Consider the following 16,890-nt stretch of genomic DNA (forward strand, 5'->3'; position numbering starts at 1 on the left):
TCAAGGACAATCAAAGAGACATTTAAACATTTCAGTGTAGCATCAAAATAATATTTTTTTTATTTGCAGAATATGGGTAGATACCTTTTCAAAATGAGAGCAAGACCATCAAAGAATACCAAGGAAATTGAGAAAAGGGATTTTCAACTCTGACAAACATGAAAGATCTGAAATGTTCAGGTCTCAAATTAGACCTAGCCTAAGTTTAATTTGTCCTATATTGATCTAATTAGACCCAATACAGAGGTTACCTGGCAAAAGCAAGCTCACACCTCTCACTGTGTTTTCTATACATACCTAAGGTATGTATGCAAGAGGCTTATTTATAATTATATTCTGGGAATGATTCATGTTCTTTTTTTAGCTGTGTTGTTTTGTACTTTCTGGATGTCCCTTAATAAGTAATAATAATAATAATAATAATTTATTTATAGCCCGCCCATCCGGCTGGGTTTCCCCAGCCACTCTGGGCGGCTTCCAAGAAAAGATTAAAAATACATTAAGACATCAGTCATTAGAAACTTCCCTAAACTGGACTGCCTTCAGGGCTGTCCCATGATCATATTATAAAGCAGTTCCCTGTTAGAAATCAAGCACGGCTAGGAGTTGCTTCTTTTTGTTTTCCGACGCATTTCTTATCCATAAAAACTTTGATGTGGTGCAAGCACATTTTGATTCTGAAAGTGTGGCCAAGGCTAAAGGCCAAGACTGAAAAGTCTGAGAACCACGGCCTTAAGGCATTATGTAATTAGAAAAACGAACCTTTCAGATTAGCCAACGGCCGGGCTAAACCAGATATGTTTTTAACTGCATGGTTTCTATTTATCAGTGCCTCATCTGTAGCTTGCAAAGCCCCAGCCTCACATGCAGGGAGATTGGATGAACTAATCTGAGTCCATCTTTGTTTCCGCTCCTTGTTTCTGTTTTCTCAGTGTATGTCTTAGTTTATTGAACAAATTGCAAGAGAGCTGCAATTGCTTTGCTGCCATTGTTACTCTTGATTGTACTGTTTAGATTGTTCAAAACTCAATAAAATAACATCTTTTTTTAGAAAAAAAACCTCTCCCCTGAGGTTTATGCCTTCCAACTTCTCTTTCAAGATTTTTGCGCACAATCTGCCAAGTAGCCGATTTTCCATAAACCGCGCTCTCCTTCCTCTGCACCGCTGAAGGGAAAGGGTTAACTTTTATATACAACAGAATAGCTTTTATAATAACAGCACCTGCCGCAGAATCTTTTTGTCAACAAAGAAGAAAGATAAAGTCGAGCTGGTTCATTTGTGTGAATTTTATGATGTGCCTGCATTTAATATATCCCCAACAGGATACAATTTCCATTTACTGCTGTCAATACGTCGCTGACAGCGGAAAGCGGATCAATGGACTGGATTAATCAATGCGCCACTTCCCTTCCAACATGTACCTTTCGCACGGGATGCGCAGGTGCTGAGGACAAGGAGCAGCTGGAAGCACACCTGGAAAGTCCTTCAGCAAAAGGACTTCCATGCGAAAGGACCGGCAATGAGGCGGTTTTTGATCCCTGCATTTCACACTCCTCCGATCACGAGGAAGTTGCAAGGATAGCTTTGTACGTAAGCTGAGTCCATTTCCCACTGAGGAAAGAATACTGGAGAGAAATACTGGTTGTCAAACGTAATCCGTTCCGGAAGCCCGTTTGGCGTCCAAAATGTTCGACAACCAAGGAGCGGCTTCCGATTGGCTGCAGGAGCTTCCTGTCCTCAAACGGAAGCCACGTCGAACGTTCAGCTTCCGAAAAACGTTCGAAAACAGGAACACTTGCTTCCAGGTTTTTGGTATTCGAAGCGTTTGGGAACCAAGGTTTGACTGTACCTGTTTATTTCCACTTGCACATGGCAGGACAGAGTCTCAAACTGAGTCACGCTCCCCCAAACTCGCATTCCCAGCACGTCTGCATTCCCATCTCAGCGACATCTATGCTGGCCTGGTCATGCACACAGAATGGAAGATGTCAGGATTCCCAAGGATATGTTTTATGGGGAGCTGGTTTCAGGCACCAACTCTGCGTTACAAAGATGCCTGCAAACGTGACATGAAGTCTGGCAATGTCAACCCCTTGCAGGCGACCGCAGGGCCTGGAGGCAGATCGTCAGGTCATCCACGCACAGCAGTGACCAGAGGAGGAACGAGCACTCGGAGGAGCATAGAGAGAAGAAATGTCACAGCGCATCTGCAGCAGCACAACCGGACACCTTCTTCTGCCCCAGCTGCAACAAAACATGTCTCTCGGTCTCCGCAGCCACAGCAGGCGCTGCAAGTTCCAACTGTTTGACTTCACCCCCAAAGGTAAAAACATATAAAGATTTGAAGAAATTGTGGGAAATAATTGTTGTTAAAAAACCCCTGAAGTTATGATTTTGAGATGTACAGGACTTGATGCCTGGAAACGATGCCTTATGAGGAACGGCTAAGGGAGCTGGGCATGTTTAGCCTGGAGAAGAGGAGGTTAAGGGGTGATATGATAGCCATGTTCAAATATATAAAAGGATGTCATATAGAGGAGGGAGAAAGGTTGTTTTCTGCTGCTCCAGAGAAGTGGACACGAAGCAATGGATCCAAACTACAAGAAAGAAGATTCCACCTAAACATTAGGAAGAACTTCCTGACAGTAAGAGCTGTTCGACAGTGGAATTTGCTGCCAAGGAGTGTGGTGGAGTCTCCTTCTTTGGAGGTCTTTAAGCAGAGGCTTGACAACCATATGTCAGGAGTGCTCTGATGGTGTTTCCTGCTTGGCAGGGGGTTGGACTCGATGGCCCTTGTGGTCTCTTCCAACTCTATGATTCTATGATGGATTGTTTGAATGAAAGACTTTGTTCCGATATGTGAGATTGGATTCCAGGCCAAGACCAGCCAAGATGAAGAAGGTTTTAAAATTGGATTGTTAACTATATAAGGTTTTATGGATGTGCATAAACAAGTACCGTATTTTTCGCTCAATAAGACGTACCCGACCATAAGACGCACCTAGTTTTTGGAGGAGGGAAACAAGAAAAAAAAATATTCTGAATCCCAGAAGCCAGAACAGCAATCTCTCTTGCTGCGCAGTGATCCCTCTTGCTGTTCCGGCTTCAGCGATAGCTGTGCAGCCTGCATTCGCTCCATAAGATGCACACACATTTCCCCATACTTTTTAGGAGGGGGAAAGTGTGTCTTATAGAGCGAAAAATACGGTATATTATAATGGAACCAAGAGGGGGAGTGGATGGAAGTCAACCAAAATTTATGGTTTAATTTGGTTATGATTTTTCTTCCTTTTTTGGGGGGGGGGGATCTATATCTATATCTATCTATCTATCTATCTATCTATCTATCTATCTTTCATCTATCTATCTATCTATATCTATCTATTCACCTCCAAAGGTGCACTCCTCCATTGTCTCCTGAGACAGACGGATGTCAACAACCAGCCGAGCAGTGAAAAACAGGTAAACACACAGTGCTTACCTACTAAGGCGACACCATTTGCACAAACGCAACAGGAAACATCCACCTCCTTCCATCGGGGTCCCTAATTTCCACATGGGCAGCCATGTTACTCCTCTACAGGAAAAACAACAGAGATTCCCATAACACCCTTAAACATTGTTGGTCTCCAAACTCCCATCGGCCCCAGCCAGCATGGCCAGTGGTCAAGGATGGCGGGAGTCGCAGTCTGAACGATCTGAAAGGCGCCGCCCTTAAGCTGCGAGACAATAGTTTGTTGCCAAACTTTCCCTCCAGTCCGCGCACAAGCAGGTGGGGTCTTTGTGACGCCTAGCAGCCACAAGTCACCAACGTCTAACAATACAGTGGTACCTTGGTTCTCAAATGCCTTGGTACTCAAACAACTTGGAACCCAAACCCGGAAGTAAGTGTTCCGGTTTGCGAACTTTTTTTGGAAGCCGAATGTGCTTCGTTTTGAGTGTTGCGCTTCCGTTTTGAGTGCCACACTTCCATTTTGAATGTTACGCGGAGATCTGTCTGTTTTTGCTATTTATTTTGCATTTTTGTTTTTGCAGCTCTCTCTTTTTGTTTTCGCGACTGTGTGGAAGAACCCAGTTCAGCTACTGACTGATTGATTGTGTGACTGCAGTACACTCTTTATAGCTTTCATTTTATGGATCAATGGTCTCGTTAGAGAGTAAATTTAGTTTTAAATTGCTGTTTTAACGGTTGTTTTTAGAAGTCTGGAACGGATTAATCCATTTTGCATTACTTGCTATGGGAAGGCACGCCTTGGTTTTGGAACGCTGTGGTTTTGGAACGGACTTCCGGAACGGATTAAGTTTGAGAACCAAAGTACCACTCTACAAGAAACCTATCTAGCTATCAGACACTGAGAGATTGTAGGACTGGAGAGGGCTAAGGTCCTGCTTGCAAGAACAGGATGTCGGATTATATGGGGCACTGCCCCATCTGTGACCTCGCTGCTGAAAAGCAGGGAAAGATCACAGGGCCTGGTGTTACACCAGCGCGCAGCAAATGTTAATCCGATCCGCTGATTTGCACCTGAGCCACCAACATAATTCAAAACACACAAATGTGGACAGAGCAAGGTGTCAAATGCGAGGCAAACCTTAGTCAACCTCACCCCGCTACTAAACCAAAGCATGATCTCTGCCGGTGTGAAATCAGACATGTATTATGACATCTCTTCGTAAGGGTTGTGACTGCGTGAGAAAGGTGAGGATGCGGCAAAAGAAGCCGTCTAAGCGCCAGTTCCGGAATAGATTCCAAAGTCCTGCAAGTAATCTGAGATACAAGGGAATGAATGGAAGTGATCGCCAGTGGAACAGTACTTGAAAGAGTTACAGAAGCCACGTGGAGGAGCATTTTAAGAAAGCACTGCAGATAAATCAACACACAATGGCCACGTGTCAACTCTCCTGCCAGAACAGGTTTGGCAAAAGGAAGTAAAAACCAGGGAACCATCTGCTCCTCAGAGCTCTCTCTTCCCTCTCCCATCATGTTTACAATTATATTACCTTATTAGTATCAATATGTTAATATTAGGCAGCTGCCTTCTCTGTTTTGTTCGATGCCTGCCAAAAACTTGTTGTTGTTGTAGTTTAAGCAATCCAAACATTATTTATGGACATTAAAAAAAATCTAATCATTTTATCTTCGTTTTGAAATTTTATTTTTACAATTCTATTTGTTTTTAAAGTCCACCTTTGCTGCTGTTTTAAATATCTGTTTCACAGCATTTTATGCAAACGGCTTGGAGGTGTTTTGTCGGTTGAGCAGCAGGTGCATTTTGCCAAAAATGAAATTAATAATGAACATGGGATGGGGAAGCTGCCATATAGGGAATCAAATGAGTGATGTGTCTAGTCCAGGACTGCCTGGGAAGGGCCGTAGCTCAGTGGAAGAGCTTCTGCCTCGCAAGCAGAAGATCGCAGGTTCGATCCCCGTCATCTCTGGGTAGGGCTGGGAGAGAGACCACTTTCTGAAATCCTGCAGAGATGCAATGACAAAAAGCAAGTGCAGTTGCTTCCAATTGGAAAACTGTGCTTTCTTTAAGTACAGTGGTACCTTGGTTTAAGAACAGCTGAGTTTATGAAAAACTTGGATGAAGAACGCTTCAAACCCGGAAGTAGGTGTTTTGGTTTGTGAACTTTGCCTTGGAAGCAGAACATGTTTTGCTTCCTGTTGAGTGATAGATAGATAGATAGGTAATTTATTACGGTCGGACACCAGCTTATCCTGTTGAGTGTGTTCCATTTGGAAATTGAGTCCCCCGCTGCTATGGGGAAGCACACCTTGGTTTAAAAACGCTTTGGTTTAAGAACGGACTTCCGGAACGGATTAAGTTCGTAAACCAAGGTACCTCTGTAGAAATCTCCGTGGCACCATGTCCGTTAAAGGCCATATCTGCTAGAAAACAAAACCATGGTTACTTGCATGCTGGCGCGTGTGCCAATTCCACTGCAATAGTAGAAAGAAGAAATTTCTTTGGCACTTTTGAGACGGTTAAAGCAGCGCTAGGAGAGATGACCAGTGGAGTTTGTGCCGACTCCAGCAAAGGATTGATGCCTTATGTGGAATCAGACCACTGGAGCAATCCAAGTTAGTTTTGTCTTCACTAACAGCCAGCAGCTCTGGGGTTTTATGTGAGATTGAACATTGGAATTTTCGCATGTTTCCTAGCACTCAGTTACAGATGTCCCCAGCACATCTCCTTGGAAGCAAGCCACATAGAGGCCAATGAAAATTACCATGTTTGTGGGCTAAGGTGCACAGCCTAAGATTTCCATAACCCAGGTGTGTTGGGGTTTGCACAGAGCTGAGCTGGTGTCCAAACACGCAATATATATCTCACTCATAGCAAAGGGGTAGCAAATTCTTGTATACACAAAGGAAACAAGACACCAAACACCTCTTGCATTCCAAAACAAGGTCTCAGAGCACGTTTTATAACTTTGTTTTCAATGGTGCAAGGATGCTCGCAGCCTTAGTTAATCTTTAATACACGTTCGAACCAGTGATGCAAGTTGTCAAGGAATCCACTGGTACAACGGCAGGGAAGCCTTTGTTTCCTTCAGTCATGTCGCAGAAAAAGAGCAAGTTGTGATGGTCTTCACATCAAGCCTAAAGCAGCAATGGCATGGTCCATGAGAGGGATGAGTGGAATGCTCTCAGCTCGAACTGGAATTAATTCCCAAGTGGCACAGGGGGAAGATGCCAGCGCCCATGTCCCAGGGAACCCTAATGAAGCATCAAAGCAATCTACAGTGGAACCTCTACTTACAACCATAATCTGTTCCAGAGGTCCGGTCATAACTAGAAACATACATACCGTAATTTTTGCTCTATAAGACTCACTTTTCCCCTCCTAAAAAGTAAGGGGAAATGTGTGTGCGTCTTATGGAGCGAATGCAGGCTGCGCAGCTATCCCAGAAGCCGGAACAGCAAGAGGGATTGCTGCTTTCACTGCACAGTGATCCCTCTTGCTGTTCTGGCTTCTGAGATTCAGAATATTTTTTTCCTTGTTTTCCTCCTCCAAAAACTAGGTGCGTCTTGTGGTCTGGTGCATCTTATAGAGCGAAAAATACGGTAGTTAGAGGTGCACTTTTCCGTAGAAAGAAACGGAAAAGTGAATTGATGATGAAAAACACCTCCTAAAACAGCAATTTAACATGGATTTTACTGTCTAAAAAGACCATAGACCCATAAAATGAAGGCAATAATCAATATAAAGGTAAAGGGACCCCTGACCAGTCGTGGACGACTCTGGGGTTGCGGCGCTCATCTCGCTTTACTGGCCGAGGGAGCCGGCGTACAGCTTCTGGGTCATGTGGCCAGCATGACTAAGCCGCTTCTGGCGAACCAGAGCAGCGCATGGAAACGCCGTGTACCTTCCCGCCGGAGCGGTACCTATTTATCTACTTGTACTTTGAAGTGCTTTCGAACTGCTAGGTTGGCAGGAGCAGGGACTGAGCAACAGAAGTTCACCGCGGGGATTCCAACCTCCGACCTTCTGATCGGCAAGCCCTAGGCTCTGTGCTTAGACCACAGCGCCACCTGTGTCCCTATAATCAATGTACTGTACTATAAAATAAATAAGACAGTATTGCAGATGAAAAAAATTAACTTTTTCTTCTTCTTACATGCACTGAGGGTGGGTGGGCCAACCTGGCTACAAGCTGGGGGAGGGGCAAGGGTCAGTAAATAGCTGATTCACTTCAGCCAGGGTCACTTTTTTCCTTGCCAGGCCAGGTTCTTCTCTGGACTTCCTCAGGTTAGTTCCTCGGCGGGTTTGGGGCTGCAGTGCGCCCTGCTGTGCCTCTTGTAGGCGGCACCTCTTCCACAGCTTCGGGGGTGCGATGGGGGCCCTCTCCCTGGCAGCAGAGGCCCCAGTGCTGCCCCGAACCACCTACTGAAGGTCATAACTGGAATCGTACGTAAGTCGAGGTTCCACTGTATCCTGCTCCATGTCTCTTTGCGTTACTTCCGGAAGACTCTACTTGCAGCCTGGATGGCCTCAGCAGCATAGCATTAGGATATACATTGCATTCTGCAAAACTGGGATGCATGGGAACTGAAATCTCCCATGGCTCCCTGAAGGTCCAAAGGGCCAAGACGCTGTGCTGCATCCTTTAGGACAGTGGGTGGGGAACCTGCAGCATTCCAGATGTTGCTGCGCTACAGCTCCCATTATCCCTTATCACCAACCACGCTGATGGGAGCTTGTTGTTGTTTAGTCGTTCAGTCGTGTCCGACTCTTCGTGACCCCATGGACCAGAGCACACCAGGCACTCCTGTCTTCCACTGCCTCCCGCAGTTTGGTCAGATTCATGTTTGTAGCTTCGAGAACACTGTCTAACCATCTCATCCTCTGTTGTCCTCTTCTCCTTGTGCCCTCCATCTTTCCCAACATCAGGGTCTTTTCCAGTGAGTCTTCTCTTCTCATGGGGTGGCCAAAGTATTGGAGCCTCAGCTTCACGATCTGTCCTTCCAGTGAGCACTCAGGGCTGATTTCCTTAAGAATGGATGCGTTTGATCTTCTTGCAGTCCATGGGACTCTCAAGAGTTTCCTCCAGCACCATAATTCAAAAGTGTCAATTCTTCGGAGATCAGCCTTCTTTATGGTCCAGCTCTCACTTCCATACATCACTACTGGGAAAACCATAGCTTTAACTATCCAGACTTTTGTTGGCAAGGTGATGTCTCTACTTTTTAAAATGCTGTCTAGGTTTGTCATTGCTTTCCTCCCAAGAAGCAGGCGTCTCTTAATTTTGTGGCTGCTGTCACCATCTGCAGTGATCGCTGATGGGAGCTACAATACAGCAACATCTGGAGGACACAGGTTCCCCTCCCCACCACTCCTTAGGGGACAGAATGGAGGCTACCTATTTCTTCTATATGCTAGTACAAAGTATACTAATGCAAAGCGTGTGTATTGAGGGTATAGTGTTAGAAACTCAGGTATGTAAGCTAGGTGCCCAATGGCTCCTTAAACTTGGGTTACAGTCGCCAAAACGGAATGTCCACTTGCCATTCTTGGGCCAGGCGGCTCGGAAGTCGTGTTTTTCAATATGATTTTTTGGTTCCTGAAATTCATTCTGCCGAGTCCCAACCACAGTATTCCTGTACTGCACCTGGCTGGCCAAGCTGGTTACTGCTACCGAGTAGAAATTGGAGTTTCTGATCCAGAGAGTGGCCGTGATGGCAAGGACCACAAGGGAGTTTTTCTCGTCAAACCAGACCGTAACCACTTTGATGCCATTGTCATCCACAAGGACTGAATGAGGAAAGAGAAAGAAGACCACCAGCCCCGACACCAGGAGGCAGAGCAGCACTGACACCAAAACATAGAGTTTCGTCCTTTGAGGTTTTAACCTCTGGTCATGGTATGGTATTAGAGCTACCAATTCGTTGACTTGCTCTGTTGGGATGCAGCCAGTGCCTTGGCAGGAGGGGCAGGTGATGCTGTCTCGCCCAGTGAATTCAACATATGGAAACTTAGCAATGTCTTCCTCCCGATCCTTGTTGTCTAGCAAATCGTTGCCCTCTTCTCTCTGTCGTCACCTGGAGGAGTAGGAGCTGGTGCCGACAGATTGCGAAGACCCCATTGCATCAGGTTTTTTCGGGAAGGAGGGGGTTCCTAATGTGTCCTCCGGGCTGAAGGCGGCCCAGCTCCGTCCTCACCGGCGGCTCCTCGCCATCTGCTGAAGCCGCTTAGCGTCGCTACCGAAATTCATTCTGATTGTGCAGATAAAATATCACAGACAGAATTCTACTGGGTGTGCTGCTACTGCGTGAAAATGATCAAGATCCAAGGATCCCCAGGCATGCGCCTCCAGATGGTGGAGCAGGCACCTTCACTTGGTTGCAAATGGGCGATAGTCTGGTGCAAAACGCGCCTGGCTCCTGGCGAATTTTGAACGCTGGTTGGGGGTGAATAGTTGTAGCCCCTTGCAACTCTGGACCTCCAATCTGGAATCTAGCCCATCTTTACACTACATGCTGCAGGTCGGGGGGGGGGGTGTATTTATGTCTGAATGGCTCCTCTAGTCACATTCACAGCATGCCAGGTAGAAGGCTAGGCTAGAACGCCTCTCCCTGACACTTAGTTTTCTATGTGCAGGGAGTATATATGTATTTTAATGGAGCAGAATGCTCCCACAGTCCTGCAGCTTGAAGTTGTACAGTCCAGGAACACCTCTGCCATGTGATCATCTGTTTGTGTAGAATATAGCAGCTGAAATTAAACTCATGTCCAGTAATCAGACGGCTGAAAGGGGAGGCAAGCTCGGCTTACCTAGCCTTCAACTCCGAGGGAGGATTCCCTGCAACCAAACATTCCTAATTTATTAGCCACCGTCATGCAGATTGCAGCGTGCCAAGAGCAGAAGAGGACCGGGACAGAGCATGTCAGCTGTTCTGTCTGGCAGGGAAATAAATGCAAGCTGGAGAGACACTGGACGTGCAACTACTGCCGTAGGGACAGAGCTGCACAAATGTGACCTGGAAGAATATCCCTTTGCAAGGCCAGATATGGACACCAAGCATCGCTTGAGCAGTGGCTGGGCTGCCGGATCTTAGGCAAATAACCAAAGTGGTATCTGCAGTGAAAAGCCACGCACAACTCCAGACAGGGGTTTTGTACACAATCACTGCTGCATTCCCCCAACCCTCATGCTTTGCCACCTGCCATGTGGACGGCACATTGGCACAAAGAAAGTCATCTGGATGTTCTTACAAAGCGCACAGGTGTAAAAGACAACCCAACGGAGCAATTAATGTTCCAATTACACAGAAAAGGTCTCACTCCTGATTCTGTCGTGTTGTGGGAGCATGAGCCCCATTTGGAAGACTGTCCGATCTTCCACCCTGGTTCTTCTATGCTAAGGGTCAGAGTGAATCGTAGAATTGGAAGGGACCCTGAGGGTCATCTAGTCCAACCCCCTTGCGACGCAGGAATAAGCAGCTGACCCATATGGGGATCGGACCTGCAACCTTGGCATTATCAGCAGCACGCTCTAACCAACCTATCCAGGCTCTCTAATCTGGCAGAACTTAAAATGCAAGCTGTTCCTCCCATTTGTCTTGAGACATTCCAGTATTTTGCTGCACTGATGTGGTCCTCTGGTTCCCAATGCAAATATTAAGCAAATAAAAAGGTAAAGGTAAGGGACCCCTGACAGTAAAGTCCAGTCGCAGATGACTCTGGGCTTGCGGTGCTCATCTTGCTTTACAGGCCGAGGGAGCTGGCGTTTGTCTGCAGACAGTTTTTGCAGGTCATGTGGCCAGCATGACTAAACCGCTTCTGGCGAAACCAGAGCAGCACACGGAAATGCCATTTACCTTCCTGCTGGAGTGGTACCTATTTATCTACTTGCACTTTTGGGGGGGTGCTTTCGAACTGCTAGGTTGGCAGGAGTGGGGACCGAGCAATGGGAGCTCACCCCGTTGCGGGGATTTGAACCGCCGACCTTCTGATCGGCAAGCCCAAGAGGCTCAGTAGTTTAGACCACTGCGCCACCCATGTCGGTTTGTAGATCCAAGCACACAGAACTGTTTGCTTCTCTACCTTTTTCAATAATCCAAGTTTCCTTTAGATCAGAACAACCATGTTGGCGATAATGTCTAACACCTGTAGAGTGTTTTCAAGGTGTTCAATGGATTTCACATGCATCATCTAGTTGTGATGCTACATCATCCCTGTCAGGTAAGCTAGCATTCTTTATTTAAATGACTACTTGTAAACCACCTTCCACCTTTGAGTCACAAAAATTTTGAGTGTACAAAAATATTGTTTCCCATTTTCCAGGTGGGGGGACTGAGGCAGAGAGAGCACGGTTCTCTTAAGACCACCAAGTGAGTTCATGGCAGAGAAGAGAGAAGTGTCAGCTCAGCCTCTTAACCTCTAGGCCACACCATCTCTCCAGAACCTCTCAGTTCCACAGAAGTCTACCATAAAAACATCCAACGATTCACACCGACCCTTATAAAAACAAAAACAACAACCCCAGAGTGTGGCTGGTGTTTGAAAATTAACTCGCCGCTCTGTTAAAACAGCTACACATCTACTCCACATACTATGTATTAATGTTTAATTTCACCAAAACATCTAGTCTCAAATTAACACCATGTGGCTACATGCAGAGAAGACAGCTATCATCAAAGAGAAAAGGAAAAGAGGTCTCAGACGGTAACACCGAGAATTTTTTGCACAACTCCCCCAGAGAAAACCACAAGCCTGTTTTGTTGTTGTTAGAATGACGTTATTTCTTTAAAAGCTGGAAATTTTCAGCAATGTACACCTACTGGACTTCGAGAGAGCAGAACAGAACTTGCAGAAGAAGTGCAGAGGTACACAGGCAACTTAGCAAAAAGGAGGAATCTGTGGGAATCGCAGACACCCAAAATCAAGGATAATAAGACAGTAGGAAGCGCACTCTGCATTTCGAAGGAGTCCTGCAAGCAAGCAGAGCCACTAAGCCAGCTTTCCGTGTTGCTAAGCACGTTGCAGGCACGATCAGGAACTACAGATGAAAAAGGGAAGGCCGGAGAGAAGCAATATGCAATCGAAATGCATTGCCAAAGTTTCTTTAGAAATACACACACACACGCAGGAAATCTTTGGCATCTCCTGTGATATTTGCAAAAGGGAGTGGCTGAGGCCAGCTTCAGGGGGCCAGAGAACTACATTGGCTCCTCAAGCTATCAAAACCAGCTGCTCTGCAAACTCTTACGCTTTGCCTATGGCAGCAGTTGGTCTCTTAACGTTGGCTGAGCCCTGCAGATGTTGATGGGGGGCTCCAATTCCCCGCCACCCTTGGCGTTTAACCATGCAAACATCTGGAGAGCACCACTTTGGCAATCTCTGCGTTCTGGTGCTTAACCCCCCCCCCCAGCCCGCTACTCCCCACAACCTAAGCTCTGTGCTTTCAGACTCTCTCCTACTCAGCGTTAGGAATTTCCTGTGCTTTGCTGGCTCACTCTATAATCAAAGGCTATTTTGCAAAGGAGGGGAGTCGCTGAGAACTGCTGCAACTTCCTCTCCAGACATATAAAAGACACTCTTATAATCTTGTCTGATCTGCCTTTAAACAAGCCAGGGAACTTGCCCTCCTGTCAACTTTGGAAAGACGGGAGGCTGGATGGTTCGCATTTAAAAGAGGAGCTGGACCAGCTTAAAGTGGACGCGCATCCACAGATATCTGGGCCTGCGCTCAGCACAGAGGAAGAGTCATCCAGGACCCGGAGGGGGAAATCCATGCAGCCACTCAGTGGGCATAACCCAGTTCAATACAGACTAGCAGAGAGACTGGGCATTGCAACCTGGCGAGGCCAGCCAAACAAAACGGCAACAACTGAATTAGAAACTGGGGCAGGGCCTTGGGGACCTAGCCTTTCCCCCATAGCCAAGGTGGGTGGAACAGATCCAGCCCTTTCGGGACGCACATTAATATATATATATATCCACCACTGTGACGCTGCCAAGATGTTCTGGCATCTCCCCTAAGGGATACCACATTATTTCCAAACGCACCTGCCCACGCTTTCTCGGCTCCACAGAACAACACCCCACAGCAGCCTCGAACTGCGGCGCACGTGTCAAATAACCCCTTAGGGAACGACACACCCCACACACCCCACAACCTGACAGGAAAGGAACCCACGACACAGCCACCTCCCAGTTCCCAGGAACAACCCAGACATCATCCAGCATCACATGCTTCCGCAGAAGCGATGGCAATACAGGTGTGCTGTGCAGAACGGCTGCCCCGTTTCTGGAAGGCCCCATAGAAAACACCTTCTTGGCTCCAAGGGGATGGCAAGCCCCACAGCTGCTCTGGGGGCGATATGCCTCCTCAGCCCCACAGAAGCCCCATACAGACTCCAAGTCTAGCTACGTTCCCCCTCACCTTAGCCCCATACAGAGAATGAAAAGGGCACAGTTTCAGGGAGCATATGAGGTCAGGGCCCCCATCCCACCCCCCAAGTTCCAGATACCACCCCCCCACCACCAAATGTCTTCCCTACAGCTCCCAGCCCCACAGATGAGACAAGATTCCTTCCCCATGGCTCTACAGCGCCCCCTGGCAAGAGCCGTATGCACCACCCCACCGACTGCCCCGTTGCATCTTCTCACAGCCCTATAGACGGGACCCCCAACCGTAGCCCAAGACCCAGCTACCCCCTCCTCATCGCCCCAGGGAAGGCCATCTTCACAGAGACCTCCGGCCCATTTCAGCCCCCATAAGAAGACAGAGAGCAGGGAGCGCGCAGAGAGGACCACACAGAATCTCTGGAGAAAGGCCGCCCCACTCGGACGCCCCACAGAGACCCACAAGGGCAGACCACTCGCCTCTCTCCCAACCAGTGGCTGGAGCCAAAGGCATCCCAGACCGACGCTTTTTTCCTTGGGGAACTGGGGGTAAAGAGGGAAGAGAGAAAGGACAGGCGGGTGGCCCCCCACCTCCTCCCTTCCTAGTCTCTCCCCACACCCCAAATCCCCCATAGATGCTGCCACTGGGAAGGGGAAAGGCAGCGCAGACAGCAACCCCTCTCCCAACGCGCATCTCTCCTCTCTTTGTTGTAAGTCACAGACAGGACTGCCCTCTCTCCGTGCAGCCAAGCAGGCAGGCAGGGGCAAAGAGAAACACCTCAGAGCACCCCCCAAAATTTTGTTTTTTATTGCACGAGATACAGAAAGCTACAAAACCCCATTTTTTTTTGCACGGAAGGCTGGAGACCTTAAGGAAAAAATACCCAGACACCTCATTTTTGCATGGCAGGCTGGAAACGACCCCGACCCACACACTCCAACCTCAGCCTGAATGGAGAAGAGGGGTGAGGTTTTTTTGGGGGGTGGGCAATGCACACGCAGGACTAGCTACTCACCCAGAGGAGATGCTGCTGCCTGCGCGCCGGCGGAAGAGTCTGCTCTGCTCCGAACGTTGGCAGCCGCTTCACAGGCACAGGCGCCGCTCAATGCCAGGCACACAACAGCGGGAAAGGGACCCGGATGCTGGAACACTCCGCCCCGCGCGCGTCTCCCTTCACCCTCCGCCCCGCCCCGTTTCTCAGGCCCCGCCCACAGGCTTTGCCCGTCGAAGGGCAAGGAAAAAGCGCCCCGTGGCGCGGCTTCCCGCTCCGTAGTGCGCAGGCGCAATTTTGCTGCCTTTTTTTTTTAGCTGGCTTCGCATAGGGAGACAGTGGGAACTCAATATAATATTGTAATATATTATATTAGTGGGGTGCCACAGGGTTCTGTCTTGGGCCCGGTCTTATTCAACATCTTTATCAACGACTTGGATGATGGACTCAAGGGCATCCTGATCAAATTTGCAGATGACACCAAACTGGGAGGGGTGGCTAACACCCCAGAGGACAGGATCACACTTCAAAACGACCTTGACAGATTAGAGAACTGGGCCAAAACAAACAAGATGAATTTTAACAGGGAGAAATGTAAAGTATTGCACTTGGGCAAAAAAAATGAGAGGCACAAATACAAGATGGGTGACACCTGGCTTGAGAGCAGTACATGTGAAAAGGATCTAGGAGTCTTGGTTGACCACAAACTTGACATGAGCCAACAGTGTGACGCGGCAGCTAAAAAAGCCAATGCAATTCTGGGCTGCATCAATAGGAGTATAGCATCTAGATCAAGGGAAGTAATAGTGCCACTGTATTCTGCTCTGGTCAGACCTCACCTGGAGTACTGTGTCCAGTTCTGGGCACCACAGTTCAAGAAGGACACTGACAAACTGGAACGTGTCCAGAGGAGGGCAACCAAAATGGTCAAAGGCCTGGAAACGATGCCTTATGAGGAACGGCTAAGGGAGCTGGGCATGTTTAACCTGGAGAAGAGGAGGTTAAGGGGTGATATGATAGCCATGTTCAAATATATAAAAGGATGTCACATAGAGGAGGGAGAAAGGTTGTTTTCTGCTGCTCCTGAGAAGCGGACGCGGAGCAATGGATCCAAACTAGAAGAAAGAAGATTCCACCTAAACATTAGGAAGAACTTCCTGACAGTAAGAGCTGTTCGACAGTGGAATTTGCTGCCAAGGAGTGTGGTGGAGTCTCCTTCTTTGGAGGTTTTTAAGCAGAGGCTTGACAACCATATGTCAGGAGTGCTCTGATGGTGTTTCCTGCTTGGCAGGGGGTTGGACTCGATGGCCCTTGTGGTCTCTTCCAACTCTATGATTCTATGATTATAATGTAATGTAATGTAATGTAATGTAAATGTTGTGCTATTTTTAATCACAGCCAATATAATATAATTTTAATAAATAATCATCAAGAACAAAATAAATGCAGTTATTAAGAATAGCATAAAACAATGCAAACAGCAAATTATTAGTCTCGCAGTGGTGCAGCAATAAAACTGCTAGCACATTTGCAAAGATAAGCCAGGGTCTGGAGGGGTTTCCCACACCCTCCAACAATTCTCTGATGAAACTAGGGACTAGTGTCCTAATGCTTCTTGGCTGCCTGGATGGGGGACGATGAAAGGTGTGTGAGTCTCAGCTGCCTCTGACAAAAGTCAGAAACATTTCCATTTTTACATGGGTGGAGCAAGACATGCACCCATCACTATCACCTCTGCTCTTTTTTTCTTTTTCTTTTTTTGGAAATCATTTTTATTTGATTTTTCCAATACAAAGTTTTAAAAATCCAAATATATATCCATATACAGTGGTACCTCAGGTTAAGAACTTAATGCTTCCCTGAGGTCCGATCTTAACCTGAAACTGTTCTTAACCTGAAGCACCACTTTAGCTAATGGGGCCTCCCGCTGCTGCCGCCACACCACCGCTGCACGATTTCTGTTCTCATTCTGAAGCAAAGTTATTAACCCGAGGTACTATTTCTGGGTTAGCGGAGTCTGTAACCTGAAGCGCCTGTCACC

General features: G+C 47.4%; 1 protein-coding gene and 1 pseudogene across 4 annotated transcripts in view; both read right to left on the reverse strand.

Annotated features, from left to right (window-relative positions):
• RNF24 (ring finger protein 24) overlaps positions 1–15,014 on the reverse strand; it is a 77,488-nt gene extending 62,474 nt beyond the window's left edge. Inside the window, exon 1 of one of the 3 annotated variants that reach the window (XM_083398824.1) lies at positions 14,874–15,014. Coding sequence is in view for 1 of the 3 variants with exons in the window: in XM_083398819.1 (XP_083254945.1) it covers positions 1,423–1,505 (83 nt within the window). In the remaining 2 variants the exon portion in view is untranslated. Of the gene's footprint in view, positions 1–1,422; positions 1,764–14,873 lie in introns of those variants that run through there. The other 2 variants (XM_083398820.1, XM_083398819.1) reach the window with 2 other exon arrangements.
• Positions 8,942–9,705, reverse strand: LOC310657466 (transmembrane protein 106C-like; annotated as a pseudogene). The gene has a single exon. The product of its transcript is annotated as a transmembrane protein 106C-like (transcript).
• Positions 15,015–16,890: the final 1,876 nt, after the last annotated feature.

Source organism: Podarcis tiliguerta, assembly GCF_965153285.1.
Source record: "Podarcis tiliguerta genome assembly, chromosome: 9".
NCBI classification, from domain to species: Eukaryota; Metazoa; Chordata; class Lepidosauria; order Squamata; family Lacertidae; genus Podarcis; species Podarcis tiliguerta.